General features: G+C 38.4%; 1 protein-coding gene across 21 annotated transcripts in view; it reads left to right on the top strand.

Moving 5' to 3' along the window:
- The window catches only part of ESRRG (estrogen related receptor gamma), a 393,435-nt gene that overhangs the window by 258,732 nt on the left and 116,326 nt on the right, over positions 1-18,377 (top strand). For all 21 annotated transcript variants that reach the window (XM_030235294.2, XM_050972139.1, XM_030235293.2 and 18 more), the window contains one exon: positions 11,598-12,013. In XM_030235294.2, coding sequence (XP_030091154.1) covers positions 11,611-12,013 — 403 coding nt within the window. In that variant the 5' untranslated portion in view covers positions 11,598-11,610. The remainder of the gene's footprint in view (positions 1-11,597; positions 12,014-18,377) is intronic.

Consider the following 18,377-nt stretch of genomic DNA (forward strand, 5'->3'; position numbering starts at 1 on the left):
TCCCCTGTACCCAAGGTTTTGACCCACAATGAATGGCAGATGTGCTGTATTTGGAACAAATTTGATTTTGTTTTTCTAGCTACTATTTCCATTAAAATAACAAACCCAGCACCGTTTATAAGATTACCCAGACAATTTAAGCACTGAGAATCAAGCAGTGATATTGAGCAGAGAGGAGGAGTCTTTTTCAGAATTCATGCTCATCTTTGGAACTGACATCTCTGTTCATGGCTGTTTCACAGCAGTTAAAAATTTGTTTAGGCAAAGAACAGTGGATTTTTTGTGTGCATTCCTCTTTCATGTAACAAAAACTAGCACTCCTTTTTGCATTTTGTAGAAAACAAGATATTCTGATAAATTGTATTTGTGAAGTATTTGATAAATACTTTATCAAAGTATTTATTTTCCTAGTATTGTTTGCCTGTTTCATTTCAAATCCTTAAAAAAATCCCCACCCCAATCATAAAACATTGGGCTATTCACACCTATGCGTTGCTCACACATTATTACCCTGTGTGTTCTTGCCATAGGCTTTATATTTGGAAAGGCTTCACACAAAGAAACTTGGATTAATTTAACAGAAAAATAAACATTTTAAATTAGGAGTAAGAGGAAATTTAATTAAGTTTTCCATTTAGGAAAAAAAAAAACCCTTATATATTTCAAAACAACGAAGGTCCCATTTTGGAGGTGGAAGGCAAGTTCCCTTCTCAGACATAAATATTCAAACTTCCAAAGACTGTTTTAATCAAAGCCATAGAAAACAAACAAAATATACTGGATTGGAATTCTCCCAAACCATGACAGGGTTCCTATGCCCTGATGTTGTTCTTTTGAGCAGTTTTAGACAACACTTCACCTTTCTGTGTTTTGTTTTGTGCATCTGTAGGAGTGAGATAGGGGTACTCTCTAGCAATGTGTTAAAAATCAGTAAGTTACAGATCATTATTAATAAATAGTACCATAACATTATGAATAGAAATATTTGTCTAGGTCCTTGTTTGTATATTGATTTCAAGTGATCTTGTCAGAGACCTCTGTGTGGGAACCAGGTAAGCTGAGTCAACCCTAGACGCAGTAGCTGAGACCCAGTCTGAGAACACTTAGCCACAGAAAAGGCATGGTCCCCTATTTCGTTTTCAAGTCCTGCAAAAGTGATTGGGATTTTTTTCATCCTAACATAGCTAAAAGTAAGACTGTGGCACTCTAGAGACTGATTTAAACCACTTTCAATTTTTTTTTTTTTTTTTTTTTTTTTACCTTTTAGGCTTCCTACAGATACTTTCATCCCATAATTTGAAAGGAATGTTTTCTTCCTTGTAGAATCCTACATCTCACTCCTTTTAGTTTCTTTATCAAAAATACAGTTTCAGGCTTTCAATATGAGACCGTGACAAAGTGATTTTATAGCCAGTACTGAAAGTGACTAAACTTGACAACAATTGTATTTTATGACAACCACTGCTTTCATGTCCACAGCCTACTTTCCCATCATCAGCTGTGATTTTTTTTCCCCCTTTTTTTCTCTCCCCTCCTCCCCCCATGACTTTTTTCAAATCTGAGCAATTCTGTATCTCTGCGCTGACTGAAAACAAATCCTTTTACCAGGAGTGCATTTTAATGGGCAGCATGCTTCACTTAAGTCACCAGAACCTAAACTGTATAATATTCAATTTTTTATCAACCCGGGACCAAAGCTTTTTCTTGAGAGCAATGTTCATAAGAGTAGTGGAAGAATTAGTATTACAGAACTAAACCAGATTAGGAGGGAATGTGAATTAGATTTGGTAACAGATGGTGCCGTGGAAATTAAAGGTGCTTTGCGAATGGAAGCGACAGCAGCTTGCCTCTTTTCCTCTCCTGTCTCTCTCTTTCATGCGCTTGATAGACGGGTATAAATCACAACAATCCCGTCTTGACAGCCAATTTCGAGAATTTGATCTGGTTAAAGACATGGCTTTCCTGCTCCACTCACTGAAACTGGCTGCTATTTTATTTTTATACAGCGCCTTGTCATATTTAGGAAAGTGGAATCACCTGCCTCTCTTTAATGAAATTTTCTTTAATTACAGTTTCAGCTCTTTAGTGTTAATTACTTTTCCATTCAGCCTGAATTCTCGGGCTGTCTCTTAGGGATGTATTTCTCTCTCCCACCCTACCTCCTTGCACTATTCACGCATATGCATTCATTTTTCTAAAGATGCTTTTCATTGTTGGAAGTTGTTGTCAGATCCATTATAATTAGATCCTAATTATCAGAATCATCATTATTGTGTAGGAAGAGAAAGCATTGTAAACAACTGTTAAAGTTATAGGATCTTGTTTGACAGAGCAGAAACCTTTCAGGATATACGTGAATAATAACCAAGCATATGAAAAGCCCTACTGAAAACTCTAGGAAACGTAAAGATCTGGAGAGCAAACCCTCTGCTTGGAAGGAAAATGTACCCAGGTTATCTCTCCATATCTATTCCTCAGAGTCTAATCCCATATTTTTTTAGAAAAGATCAGAATAAAATTACCCTGTTTCAGTTTCCTTATGTATATTTTCAACTTTGCTCTTCTCATTCAAGTTCTAGATGCAAAAATCACTTTCTTGATGTGCATCAGGATTGACTTACGGTTGCCTTAAAACAATTACTTTTTTGTGTATAAGGCAGCAAGTGTAAGTGAAGGGACTGCTGTGATGCATGGAGATGTGGAAATGCTACTGCCACGCACTAAAAGTCCTCAGAGTGAAAGAGAAAAATAATGGACTGTATCTAAGAGAAAAAAAAATAAAAATAAAACCCCCTCAAACTAGGAGAAGATCCGTAGAGCTGGCAACTAACAGTTGGTAGAAATAAAGCTTCCTACTGGCAGTCAAATCAAATGTAGTAACAACTCAACGACTCCCTGCTGCTTGCTGACAGCATGGTGTAACACACTGGGACAAACATTCACTTAAACACTGATTGCAGGAAAGCGTCGTTTCCCCACTGCCCGAGTGGCTTTTTGGTTGCGTGTGCGAGCGCACGTGTGTGTGCAGGGGGTGTTTAAATCCAGTGTGTCTGGGAGGGCAGCACGCCCTGGGTGCCAGCTGAGTGAGGGGGTGGGACAAGGATCACTTGCTTCATAAGTTTTAGTCCTGAGTCTTCTAGGACGCTCACTCTCTGATACTATTTCTGGTGTGTTCTCTCTAATCAGTTCTCCAATTTAACAGAGCCTGGCGTGCAAATTATAATTCTTGTGCTATAAATCTGCAGGAAATCGGTGTGGGAGCTGGGTGGGGAGACAGGTACACTACACCTACACTCTGCCTTCCAGCCATGGAACGAAACTGCTGCCAGAAAGTGTAAAAAATGTCGTGGTGCAAACTTTGACTCTTGAGACTGAAGGCGGTTTTTGTCTTCTTTTTCCTTTTGGAAAGTGATGAATGACAGCTATGTCTCTCTGATCTGTAGTACTGTTTTTCTGACTGGTGCAAGTAAGTGCTTTTGATGCTGTAATCATTTCAAAATAATCCCTCTTTAGAAAGCCTGTTATGTTCTTGAATGAGTCTTTCCTTACTTTTGTAGTTTTTTATTTTTATCTCTTGAAGTAGCTGAATGTAGCATTAATTTTTTTTTGCTCATTCAGCTGATTTCCCTTAATAAAAAGAATCCTCACAATTAATGGCTGACTCCTTCACACTTTACCGTGTCCTCTGGGGGCTGGAGACATCAGGTGGATTCCACCTGATACCACTGAAATACAACCACAAGTAGAATGATGTTCCATAACAGAAGAAAACACTTTTTAACCAGAATTTTTTGATGTCTTACAGCATGTGACATGAATTGTTAGTCTGCATTTGGAGTAATAAAATCTTACTCTTCCTGATCAGTTTACTGATTTACATATGATGAGGCTTGGCCATCATTCTGACTGTCACGTGACAGTCTTTTTCCTGGAACTTTTTGGGCATGGGAATTCTCCTTGTGTGAGTTGGTGCAGATCCCAACTCTCCTCTTGCTCCAGAGCTGGCTCTTTTCAGGGATGTTAAATACTGTAACACCAGCAACAAAAAAAAGCATATATGAAATATTAGGCTACAAGTCAGTAAATGAGAGCAGGTGAGTCTAAGGTATTACAGTGGTAGTATTCTAACTTCAAACAGCAGCCATGTTCCAGCTGTAAAAATGTTAAGGACACAGGAGAAAAATGTTAGTCACACACTAAAAAGGAAGTAGGTATAAGAAGTATTCCCCAAGGTTTAAGTTGTATCAGGACCATATTATGTACATAAAACCCAATAGATTTCCTCTGTGTTTAACTGTGAGGCATTATAGAATGATTTTGTTTTGAAGTGCCATCTTCCTGTGTTGCTTTCTCTTCGATATTTGCCTCTTTTTTTTTAAAGTATTTGAAAACTATATCAACGGGGCATATTGAAAAAGGTATCTTTTCCTACTTTAAAAAGACGTGAGAGCCATGTATGTAGGCAAGTCTTTTCTGCAGGAAACTTTTTTTGGTTATGGCCTGCCTGGTAGTACTGCATAACAGCTTATAGGATATTTGCAAAATATCCTATATGCAAAATATGCAAAAAAATTAAGGTCAGTAGTGCAGTTTTTATATGTGCTTTTATTTTTTGACTTACAGTTATAGGTTTTGTTTGTTTGTTTGTGTCAGTGTGTTGCAATGACATGTATTGGGTACAGTGGACAACTGTGCCACTGAGGGCTGGCACCTTTTCAGATGTCTGGTGTTTTGGCTCAAAGGTGTGAGGTCTTTGAGTATTATTCCTCATTTTTGTTTCTAAAAGAGTACCTGATGTAAAGAATAATAATTTTTCAGTTTGAAAAGATTTAAATTAAGTTGCCTCTAAGTGCTTCAGCTTTTAAATTCAGAAGAGTTATGTTATAGTCTGTCAAACCATAGGATCTGTATGCTGCAGAGCCTGTGCGTGTCTAAGGATACATTTAATTAAACCAGCATTAGTGCATCTATACAGACTTATTAAAACACTTAGTTTGTCTCAATAATATTGATTAAATAGCAGTAGTTTGTTTAATCTAAGTGTATTTTTGCTATTACTACATTACTTCCAAGTAATCAGGGTAATAGTCATCATCAGTGAAATATCACGTTAGTTATGAAGTAATGCCATAAGAATTGATTTAGACTTGGCAGGAAAGGAAGGCTTTCTGTCATGTAGTGCCAAAGCCTGATTTGGACTATTAGAATGAGAGTTTTACACATAATTTCTGTTCGTATAAACAGGGTGTGTTTTATAGGCTTATAGGTTATTCCATACTCCGAGTATCCATTATATCAAGGAACACCTCAGACAGTTAATTATGCAAAACATCATGTAAGTAATTACACAGTATTATTATGCATTTAACAGTTTTATTGATTTGCCAGTTGCTCACTTACAGTATTTAGAGCTATAAACAAGAGATGCTCACCCTCAGTTGAAATAGATCCAAGGAAATGAGCTAAAGATAAATGACACTAGTATGCATTGTTGCATCAGATGTAATCCTTAAACGTAGGAGCTGTCAACAGTGATAATTTGCAACACATTGGGGTATCTCAGGATCATTTCCTTCTTGTTAACAAAGTTTATCAACCAGGAAGCATGGGGAATCAACTTGAAATAGAATGGGAAGCAATAATGAATATTTATATATGGTGGGTGAGGAGGTTTAAATAATTCTTCCTCATTTTTGGAGGGTCTGTAGTAGTTGCAAGTCAGCCATTTGAACATTTTGCTTTTTTAAAAGCACCACAGAAAACAAAGTGCAGCCTCTCTGATGAGGTGCACATCTGAGGGGTGTGAGATGATGGTTTGTTTGGCTTGTTTTGTTGAGCTAACAGTGAGCACACAGTAGTGCAGTCTTGCCCTGCTTCGTGTGCAGGAAGTGCTTCAGGAGAGCTTGGGTAGATGGCATACGGAGCAATAGCAACTGTTTGGGAAGCTGGATCCTCTGTCAGCAGCCATCAGCTAACTCAGGCCACTGCTGGTAACAACATGAAGGCTTCAAGCATTGCTCCTTCTCTTCCGGCTGCTACTGGCTTTGACAGCTGCTCTGGAAGGAGTCACTGGCTTGCTTTGCTTTTCCTTACCAAGGTGAAGTGGGCAAGTTTCAAGAAGACATAAAAGAAAGAAGAAATGGCAAAAAGCAATGAAACATTCAGCATTTCTTAACAACCCCCCACCCCCCCAAAAAAAACCTCCACCGAATCACCACAGCTGTTCTGTTTTGCATCGGGTACCCCTTTACTGTGTGGTTGTACATGTGTGTTGATTATTAAAGACCTCGAGCCTTATAACAATTTTGTTTGTGCATGCACAGGACAAGATTAGCAATACTTTGTGATTAATAATCTCATCCACTAGGTTAACCAAGCAGGCCTTACCATATTTCTTATTAAAAGAAGAAATCCTTTCTTTTCCTTCCTCCAACTAAGCCAGTGCACCTTAATGCAATGATGATATGTTAGACCCAGCAGTTGTCAAAGCATCGTATTACTGTGATGCCATAATGACACCCTGTCTCTGTAAAGTAGTCATGTTTTCTCAAATCACACGTTGCACCGTTGATTTCTGACATGACACTTCATTCAGTCACTTTCCTTTTCTTTGGCGTCTCCATTCTCTGACAATAGCAGCTGGTGCCCATTTTCCTACTAAGTGATTCACATTTTACCACTTTACTAGAGTGCAATTAGCTGAAGCAGAAAAGAAATGCTCAGCGTAAAGCAGCGCGGCTGAAATTGTTACTCAGCTCCTTAACAGGACTTGGTGAATGTCTTGAGGTGTTATCGTGGGTGTCGGTGGGAGAAGCAATGTTTTGGTTTCTTTGCACACAAATAGTTTTTTTTCCCTGTTACAGTCAGGGAAACCGATTATGGGAATTCACTGGAACACGCTGACTCTTTTTTTGTCTGCTGATTTTAGTATAGACCTGCAAAATGATAATGAAAGTAAGCACAGTATTTAGAAGGAAACGTGGTATTTATAGTCAAAGCGAGGATCTGGCTTCCATTCCTGACTGCTGCAGACTTACCATGTCACTTAGACAAAGGGATTCTTCAATGCATTGGCTTTCACAGTTAAAGCCTGAGGATAGCAAGGCCTTTTTGGTAGACATGCGTGTGAGAAGAAGGTATTGGAGGAAAATCAGATGGGTGGTACTGTTATAGTGAAAAGTAAGTAGGTGGGTATAATAACACCTACCTTGCTGATGCTCCACGTAGTAGCTGTCATTACAGATGTCAACTGCTAACAGCCTATTCTGATATTTATGGAAGTAGGGCAGTTCTCTCCCCAAGAAAAGAAAATACTTTATGTGCAGGTAAAAGTGGACCTTAGTGTTGGTCTGCAGTAAAAGTGGTCACTTTATTATTGTAGCTAATTATTACTGCCACTGATACCACCAGTGCGGCTCTGGAATAGCAAGTGATGCTGTAGGCAGAGCTTTTCCTTCTTGAAAAACAAACGTGAAATGTGTTTGTGGATCGTGAGGTATTGGTATGTTGTTTTGACCTCCTTTGGGTATTGGTAATAAGAGAGATGAGGGAAAAATAACTTTGTGATCCAGTTTTATATATAGATGGAATATAAAGAGCTCCCAGTAGCTGGAATGAGGCTTTCTTTCTTAAGGCTATATACTGTAATCAGATGCAGTTAATTTTTGCATTCCACTTGTATTGATACTGATTTAGCCAGTGTCAGCACTGTCAATATCATTAGTAATGTGGCAGGTAGATGGAAATATGAATGTGATTGCATTAATAAATTCTTAATATATTCAGCCTTTCATAAGCACATAGCATTACAATTTATTCACTATTGTTAAAGACCATTTTAAAGAAGAAGTTGCCTATTGCAGTGCTCTGTCATTGTATCTTAATGCCAGCAGATCCTGGCTTCAGGTCTTTCTTAAATGAAGTTTTGAGGTAAATATAGTGTAGACATGAAGAGTTAATGCTGAATATTGCATATTAGCCATGGCTTGCAGCACCCTATGCATTTCTGCTTGTATTTGGCCATGGAAATGCTTCTAGAGCTTGTTGTTCCTTTTCCTGATGGTGCTAAAAGGAAAGTTTACGTGAGATTTACCACTTGTTAGAAAACTTACTTCAGAACAGCCCACCAAAAATGGAACTGCCATTTATTTGACTTAAAATCTAGTAAAGAAAAAAAACAACCCCACCAAGGCTTTAAAATAAATACTGTACATTTTTATATGACACATGTTATTTCTATTCATAAACCTTAACTAAATTTAGATTTTTATTAATCCAATGTGACCTAAAAATTTTGCATTAACAGCACAATGTGGAATTGGGCTTATTCTCTTTGAATGCAGATAAAGCCATCATCTTGAAAATAGCTCTTTCTGACAAAAAGGTGTTCTTTTGAAATAAAGTCTTATTCACTACATTCCTCTTAGAGTTAATGTGAATTTTAGTGCCTCTAATTTTAGATTGAAGTGAGGTCTAGAATAAAACCCACTGGCTGACAATTGAATTTATAGATAGTTGTGAATATTTCAGGCTTGAATAATAGAGCTGTAGAATTTCAGTCACAGAGAGGAAGAGAGAATTAAACTCCAACTGTAGTTTTACACTATAATGCAATGGTGTCTAGGAATTCTTCAATGTAACGAGCTAAGTAGTAATTAGGAGGGAACTGAGGGAGGGATTTTACAGTGATCTAGCTTAGGCATTATTCCAAATGTTCAGCATGATAATTTGATGGTGGTCACACCTGCCATCCGTTTTAGATGGGTCTTGAATTACTTTTGTTCAGAAGTGGCGCAGGAAGGAAGGAGTGAAAGCCGTAGGTGTTTGTTGCCCACCCACAACCAGTACCCAGCCTTGTCTGTGTTTCACCTTCTGGGGATTGAGAAAGTTTGTGTTCCCAGAGTCAGGCGCTGTTGTTTTTGTTTTTCCCTGGAATAGTTAATGTTCTAACCATGTTTACGCTTTGCTGGCGTGCACCAATCCGGTCTGTACTACTGAAGCTGGAGCCAAAGGCAGCTCTGCCTTGGTTAGTACCAGAACCTGCTACTTCAGAGGCGTCAGCAGACTGCCTTTAGCACAGGCAGCACTGTGATGGGATTTTAGCGCTTGTTAGAGCTGAGATGGTATTTTGGTTCGGGCTGCTTGCAGTGGGAGATAGCCGCTTCTGTACTGGCCAAAACAACATGCAGTTGAGCAGCTAATTAATTACAAATGGGTTTTTTTTTTTCAGGAATGGGAAGGGTGACATTCGGGCTCATTATTGCTCAAATTAGATTTAAAAAAATTGCCAATGGAAGTTTCATACAAGAATGTGCCATCAAGCTGATTATGAGAGGCTGTAGGCAGTGACTCCTAGTGCTGTATTTTGAGACTTTACATGTGGAGTCTTGGCAGAAGGGAGGTGAAAAAAGAACTGAGTACATATTTAGTCAATAAAAAGATCTTATTGTGTATAAAAATAGTATAAAAAAATCAGTTGGTAAAGTGTGGAAGTTAATTGATAATTTTAATCACAGCTGTATAAAATTCAGTGTCAATGCAAGGGGAGAGAGACGGAGAGACACCATGTTTTAGTACCCTAATAACTTCTAACTCTAGTCTAAGATCGTAATGTATGTGAGAGCGGTCCAGTAATTATAAGGTAATAAGTGGAGTGGTGGTGTAAGTGCTCTAAATTAAAAGGAATTCGCAGAGCTGCTGTAAGTCAGAGCCGACCCGCTTTCTTTCAAACGTTGACTTGAGAAAAGTGCTTAGCCCAGAGTGCAAGTAGAAAGACAAGAGAGAGCTATCTATTAATTACAGCACTCATTAACAGTGACGGCTACAAGGCAGCAGATGCAGAAGAAAAGGCACACGCTACTGCAGGCTGGCAAGGGGATTTCCCCCCTCCAGTTCTTGAGGAAAGGACAACACAAGCAGGTGGTCCACTGTAATAAGATATTTTCCTGGCTTTAACCTTCCCATTTCCTTGGTTTATTTGCTGACACCAGATAGCTTGCTCCCTCTGCCTCCCCAAATAAGCCCTGATTTTAAGTTTAGGTGGCGACATTTCTGTACATCAATCTGGCTGTTTTCCAAATATACACGTTAGTTGTTTGCAGTAGAATTTTACAGTAAAAATCACAACAGTTGAGAAGTCTAAATAAAATCCATGGGCACTGATATTAGGGTGAATCTCATCTTAAACTCTTGTCTTTAATGATGGGTCAGGCTCTTATCTCCATTACCCCCATTGGGAAGGAAGCCAACTCTTTTGATTTATGTCTTTTTTTCCATTGGTGAATTTGATTCCAGATACTAAAGTAGATTTTATTCTTAAATAAAAAGAAGAGGAAAAATGAAGACAAGGTCTAAAAAATTACTTCAGAAAATTACATCAGTCAAATTGTCTGGACTTAACATATTTGCTTTGAAAACACAAATCCATAGCTCCAGGTGGTCTTGTAGGATAGTTGCTTTTCTGCAGTTATTGTTTCTAAAGGAATGTTCATAGCTATGCTCTGACTTTGGCAGCTTCTGAGAGTACTGTCAGAAAAATGCTAGATAGGCCATTTGCTACTGTGGTCTCGTAATCACAGCTGGAGAAAACGAAGATAATATCTGAATCAAAGCTTTCTAATTATTATTTTTGTCCTTTGTTCACCCCAAAATGTGTTAATAGTAAAAAACTTGGGGATGGAAATAGACAAAGATTTCTCCCCCCATCAGATATTGTGTAGTTTTATTTCAGATGCTTAATTCTGAAACTGTGAGAACTGAGAAGAAAAAAATCTCACTTTCTGAAAGACAAAACTTATATGTAAAATTTCCTCTAATACATGTTTTTAATCCAAGAATGGAGCACATAAAATGTCAGATCCTATAGAGCTGTAGATATATGGGATAGTGCTGTAGTTATTACTGGTTAGTCTGAGGATAATGGCTAGAAAGTAATTGCAGCCACAGCTGATGAATCATTTCACTTAGATTTTGTGAAAATGGAGTTCAGCTGTAATTATTTGTTAGAGTACCCCGCTGATGTGCTACTTCGTTACTAAATAGCTGTATCTATAAAAAAGCAAAATTAATGAAGAAAAAAAAGATGGCAAGGGACCTGCTCTTCAGTTCTTGAATCGGATCAATAGATCATGGATATGTGTTTTAGTTAAGTGTCTTGACAAATATTAATTACAGAGCGGAGCATTATTGTGATCAAACTTGAAAATATTTGTTTCTGATAATGGTGGAATTTACAGAAAGAAAGTATTGGTGGAAAAACGAAGACATTTGATAGCCAAGCCATCTAATAGGAATTATAATTTTTTTTTTACTTGCTTGATGACAAATTCAGAATTTTAGAGTTGGTGTGAAGTTGACATGTAGCCTAGAGGGCAGGTAGAGGGGACAACAGAAGGATTTGGTCTCTTTAAAGTTTTTGTTTACTGCCTGTCTGGAGCTTTGACAAAGCTCTGTCATGCCCTTATGCTGATTACCTTCATGTAGAACAAGAAGTATTGACTAATGAATGAATGATGTGCAGTCCCTAACCCTTCCAGAGCATCCTTAAAGAGCACTGTCTTTAATACACACATTCTTCTTTCTCTCTCTCCCCTCTGCAGGCTTCTCTGCAGAATGTCAAGCAAAGATCGACACATTGATTCCAGCTGTTCGTCGTACATCAAGACGGAACCGTCGAGCCCCGCCTCTCTGACGGACAGCATCAACCACCACAGCCCCGGTGGCTCCTCCGACGCCAGCGGGAGCTACAGTTCCACCATGAATGGCCATCAGAACGGGCTGGACTCGCCTCCCCTCTACCCCTCGGCCACGGGGCTGGGCGGCAACGGGCCGGTCAGGAAACGCTACGATGACTGCTCCAGTACCATTGCTGAAGACTCGCAGACCAAGTGTGAATACATGCTGAACTCGATGCCCAAAAGACTGTGTTTGGTGTGCGGTGACATTGCATCAGGGTACCACTACGGAGTGGCCTCCTGCGAGGCCTGCAAGGCTTTCTTCAAGAGGACAATTCAAGGTTGGTTATTTGTTAATCTTGCTTTCTTTTGCTCAGAATGAAAATGTGTGGTCTTTGGCTGAAGCCTGTTAGGACTTCAGACCGTGCCTTTTCATTCTTCGTACCGCTTGGTCCTACAGGTGTTGCTCTTGAAGAAGCCCCTTTGGGCTTCTTTGGGAGTTCTATCTGTCACATTTAGCCCAATGCCATGTTTATTTTGATTCCAAAACATGGAAAAGTGCTGGAGCTAACCAGTGGATGTTCAGATTTGTTTTCTCGGAGAGTTTGTCTGGATTCCCATAAATGATCTTTGCAAAGAAAGTGGAGCATTTTCTGAACACTCTTGAACACTCCCTGTGGCTGGCACACAGGATTGTGCTTGTGTGTTGCTCCTAGATACACCACTACTGTACTTAAATTGCTACAGAAGTCTAGTTTATTTTTGTTAAAGAACCAGTGCAGGTGAAATTGGAACAAAAAGCAGTGGTGTAGTACTTTGTGCATATCACTGTACTGATAACTGGTCCTTCACCCATTATGTACAGTGCCCTTAAATGAGTTTGTCAAGTAACTGTAAGAGCACGTTCTAAGGAGAGTAAGTTGGCAGCGTTTGGTCTCTGCTCAGTATTTTTTACTAATCTGCTCTTCATACCTATTACAAATATGCCACATATTTTGGCATAAATTAGTACAAATGGGAAAATTTGCATGACTGCTTCTTCTAGCTTCGGAACCTATGGAGACAAAATAACCTTCTACTTTGATTTAGATATCATCCATTCAAGTAAAATTGAAGGTGCTTTATTTAAAGAACATGAGGCCAAGCTTGGCCTGTGCAGGAATATAGTGTCACATTAAATTAAACTCAGACTTCAGAGACTAAAATTAGGCTGCTAAATCCAAATTTAAGCTCCTCAATAAAACCTGCTTGATTTTCATACATGTTGAGCATCTGAAATTCTTAGGAAAGGCAATGCAATCTGGTGATATACTTTTCTTTTTAAGAATGAACATAAAGTGAGCTTCAGTTTGTAATTTCACATAACCCCAAATTAAAAAAACATTTTGTTTTAAGTATAGTGCTTCCATATTTAATGTAAAATTAGTAAGGAAAATTAATTAATTTTTTAAAATTTATATATTGCTGAGGCAGTGGCCATTTTATTCTTCTCTCTTCCATTTTGCTGCTGGGGAGATTTGGGGCTTTTATCAGCACGAAGTGCCCATTTTATGAGTGGCATACAGGCACTAAAAAGAAACATTATACTTCAGTTGTTCTAATGGAGCTGAATGTTACATTGTTGGCAACCAGTAAACAAAGATTCCTAGTGGTGGCCTGGGTTTATGTGTAAAATAAGCACACATACAGAGACAGTTTGCTCATTTCAAGTCTCTGTATTGGAAAAAGTAAAAGAAGAGGTAGGGGATTTCACATGACCTTCAAGAACATTTTCAGAAAAGCTCAAAAAATGTTTCTACTGAAGCAGTTTGTGTTTTGTGGTTGCTAAACTTCAAGCACCAATTTCAACTAGCAACTCTGTTTTTGTAAATGGTCTTTAATTGCTGTGTAATAGCTGTTCTGCAGGACTGAATTGATGCACGATCATTTTAGTTGCATTTTGAGCACCAAAAAAAACTGCTACAGAAACAAAAACTGATTGAGTGTTGACTTCTGGCAGTAATAGGTAACCTGCAATTTTACACCATGCCACAGACAAAGTTTCTGGGCATGAGAGCACAAGGCAGAGACGTCATCCTCCAGATTAGCAACCTGGACTTGGCCACACAGCTCAAGTTAGAACTGGCAGCTGTGCAAAAAGTCTCGGTGCGGTTAGAGCACGAGCTGCATCAGCAGGTGACAGTGCTGTGAAGACAAAAAAAATGCAGTAGGGCAAAACCAAGCATTGAAAAGAAAGGCCATAATGAAGAAACTAAGAATAGGAAGCACGTTACCCATCATAATGTCATGGCAGCATCTTTAGCAGTGGTCCTGACTAAATGGCACAAATACTGAGTTTTCAGGCACCATCCGAAATAATGGAAGCTACTTGGGTGAATCAAACCAAGGGTTTTGGTAGGTGACAAAATGTATATAAGAAAAAGGTGCTTCTTCATGATTTGAATGGGAAAATTCTACCTGTAGGCTTGCATGAAGAATAATTCCCCTGAGGTTTTTTGTTCTAATTGATAGAATTTAGTTCCAGTTCTCTCGAGGTCATTCTTCCCTGCACTGTTTCATTTCCTTGTTCATATCACGTTCCTTCTCTCTCTCTCTGCTCATTTTTTAAAATGAGTTTGCTGATGCATTACTGCAAATAGGGAAACAGGAAAACAGAAATAAATGCAACAGGCTTTGAAATACAGAATAGAAAAATAAGTGCCTGAAGTGCCAATACTATAACTGTGCATATGTAGGGATAATATGTTTCAGCTCAAAGAATTGCTTATTTTAAATGCTAATAGCTTAATTGTGATGGGTACTTTATTATAGATTCAATGAAAAAGAACATATGACTTCCCAAACCTTTGTTGATCATTCATCAATTTACTAAATTAGGTCAGACTTGTAGATCCTCAGTGCTATTCCCATTGAAGTCATGGGCACAACTGCCCTGACTTCAGGAAGAGGAAGGCTGAGCTGATAAAGTCAGATTATGAAGCACATCCTGTGTTCATGTAAGGCCTGATGTCCTTTCCACTGAGTCAGTGGGAGACTTTCCATTCCAGAGGAGTCTCTTGAGGTCTCAGTAGGTGGAGGCCACAGGCAGCTGCTCAGAGAGCCAGCACAGTTATTTGTGCACCACCAGCCTCTCACACAAGACAGAAGCCTCACAGGGCACCTAGCAGCTCCTACACAAGGCAAATTTCACTCTAGTGTAGAGTATGCACCTGTTTTTAAGGGTCATGGAGATTGTCGTTCCCTTTCCGATTTAGCAGTGTAGTCTAAAAAACATCCATTCCTGCCTCCTGGCATCAATTCCTGCTCATTTCCTTAAACATTAAAAAATTAAATGAACACTGTTTTGATGTATAAGAAGGAGTCATTTTGTCTTTTTAGAATATATATTTTTAACATAGCCCAAAAATACGTTTGCAGTTTTGGTAAAGTGTACATAATTATGATAAAAATCAATAATATTAGAAAAAAAATTGAAACAAGCAATTTCCTGGCTAAAAGAAAATGAAAGAGAACAAACCCACCAAAAAAGAGCTCAATATATAAAATTGATGTCTTCTTAGGTCATAGTAGAATGCAGTGATGTTCTGCCCCTTTTGTGAGATACAGGGTATGGAAGAACTGGATGTTCTCTCTGCTCAGCCTAGCACTCACTCAGCTGCAGCTCTCAGTTTGCTTCTGGGATAATTTACATGGTGGCTGATTGCAAGTGTCTCACAGAAATACACACACAGCCAAATCTTCCCAAAATTGGCTTAACATCAGGGATAGTAGAAAATAGCAACACCTAAAAATAGTTACAGGTCTATTGATTTTTAGGGTCTCTTCACAGTTTTTGCTGTGCACTGTATTATCTTGAAAACTCTGAGCTTTCATTAAAAGAGAGAGGAGAAAAAAAGGAATTTTCAGTTGTCAGCTGGGTGCAAAGTCTTGTGTTCAACACAGAGAACTGTACTTGCTAGATATTTTGTAGTGAATATTTAATGTAAATATATTTAATGTAAATATATTTCTCATCATTTTTATTTGGTCAGTTATCATATATACTAGTAAGTACACATTTTCATTAATAATATGTAAGCACTCAGTGTTCATAACTTAAACATTTCAGCAGGTGGATTGAACTGGTATTCTTGCTTTCAGGAGAGGGCTGAGATGATAGGACTTACAGGTTCAAAGACAGATTATTATCCTGTTTTATGTTAGCTTTTATCTCTCTAAAATAATGGCCTGCATCTAGAAGACTTTCATCCTTCCCCCTTCCAAATTGTCCAGACTGTTGTCTTTGGACTCTTTAAAACTAGCCTGAAAAGACAGTGTGTAAAGCCTGCACATTCCTCCTAAGACTTCTCACAGAAGTCTCAGATCTTACTTATAATTTCCTTGGATACTGGTTGAATTTTCCTGACAAAAGCTAAGTATTTTGCATTCAGTTGTCTTTGTTCTTGAATTTTTACTTTTTTGGGCTTTTTTTTGTTGTTGTTGTTTATATGTTTATTTTTTGAGAAAAAAACATCTGGATGAACAGTAGTGAGGCATCGATGTTCTGTGTATACACAGGATGAGTAAAGCAGTAGTTGGTAAGAAGCTCTGCAGTCAGATCCTCACTGTCTCATCACTTCATCCCTGAGAGCTGCTGCCTGTCCATGTCTCCTAACACAAACAGGAAATACTCTGTCCTTGAAATGCTGTTGTCTTCTGCCATCTCATTCTGTGCTGCTCAGCTCAGAGCCTTCAGCTCTACAGTTCTGCAGGGATGTTCCTGGTGTCTTCAAAGCCTGCCCAAACTGCTTTGTACTTTGGTCAGCTCTTTGGTTACTCAGAGCTGTTTTTAATCCATCTGATGTTCAGGTTTTTCAATCCTCTTTAGAGTGTTGACCCATTATTGAGCCAGTTTGAACTGCAAATGTACAAACACTTTACAGTAAATACATTTTTATTTTTCAATCAGGAAGCTTTAATCAAGAAAGATAGAACTAGGTATGTACTCAGATAAGGCAACATAAAGTTTGATTTGAAGTTGCATGTAACTGAAGTGGCTTCCAAAGGGTACTTTGCATTTCTGAAAGCTGTCTTCTGTAATACATTTTTGAGGAGGAAATGAAAGAAAATTAAACAAGATTCTATGGCTTTTCTTTGCTGATAGGTAAGATTATTGTTGTTTTATAGAAGGGTAGGGTGGAGGCTCACATTGTGGTGCACCAGCCTGTGGACCTTGGCTCTGGTGCAAAGATGGCAGCCCTCCAGTGAGCTGAGCACTAAATGTCACCTGAATCCATCATTACCTGATTTAATCATTCACCTTCCTTATGTAAGTGAAAGTCTGTGCATCAGCACTTCTTTCAAAGAATATTTTAAGCAAGCAGAGATAGATATCTTCCCTTTTCCCCAATTTCTCTGTGCCTGTGGGCCAGCCAGACTAGCAAGCGAGCATTTTTAATTCCTTCCAACACATCTTTTTATCCTGTCATAATGTCATTGTGTAGCTATGGCAGCTAAACAAGATGAGACAATAAAATATAAACATGCTGAAATCTCAGAACCTGAGAGAAGCTTAAAAGTATACAGATTGTTCTATCTTTTTTACTATCTCTGCTTTCCTTACAACCTTGAAAATTGTAATAAGCATTTAGATGATTTGGGACTAAGAATGAGCATCCTGATTGGTGCATGGCTGTTTTGAACCCATCAGAAATACTGCAAAAAAGATGTAATTTACAAATAGTGCTGATACTCTAGTAGGTATCAATGCCAGAATAATTAGGTCTGGATCTCGTTTTGTTATAAACATCTCTGAAAACCTCCAGCCCACTACAAAGCTCTGTCTTGTTTGAAACCAGAGACATGAGAAGTCTCAGCTAGCAAGTGATTTATGTTACTGTTTGTATAACTTTTAATGACCTTTTCTTTCTGGTGTGAAAATGATTCAGTTTGCAGCTTACAGACTGAGATATTCTGTGTGCTTATAAAAAACGATGACAATCCTCCATGCCATCGTAGTAGAATGTATCAAAATTGACCTAAAGAAAATACCAAATGGGATCAAATGTAGATGGCTTAGTCTTTCTGACTTGAGCAGCTCTTAAGTGACTACCAGGTAGCAGGGGATCAGTTCCCTCTGTGCCTTCAAAGCATTGATTCTCTTTTAAGGTGACCTCAATGCCCTTCATTTCTTGTGAGTAAGTTGAGACCAGGGGGATTCAAAGGTAGTTGGGCCCTTACAGATTCAATACCCCCAAATATCAGTCTGATACTGAAAATTATGGTGACTTTTTATGATACTGGAAACCAATCTACCTAAAATTAGAGGCTGACACAAGACTGTCATGTAGTCAGACTAGCCAGCATCACCTTTACAGTTTTGCTTTAAATCATCATGTTGCTTTCTAAGAATTAAAAAAAAAAAAATTGCAAGTTCTAAATATGTTTTAGTTCTGTAACACAGTACACTGATTTCTTCCAAGCAATTCAACATAGTAGCTCACTAAAAATGTACTTTTAAGCTGTTCATGTCTTTCTGTCAAACACCATGTTTGAAAACTAGCTGCTCCTCCTTAGTTACTTACTCTAAAAGAAAAGGCAACATAAGCAAGAGGTGAAACATAACCCTTCATACATGGTCCTGTCACCTTGAAAAAAAGATACTTGTGACATTTGGGAGCCAAATTTTTAAATGTTCTGTAACTCTGTGTGTACACTTGTTTCTGA

The sequence above is a fragment of the Serinus canaria genome, chromosome 3 (assembly GCF_022539315.1).
Source record: "Serinus canaria isolate serCan28SL12 chromosome 3, serCan2020, whole genome shotgun sequence".
Lineage (NCBI taxonomy): Eukaryota > Metazoa > Chordata > Aves > Passeriformes > Fringillidae > Serinus > Serinus canaria.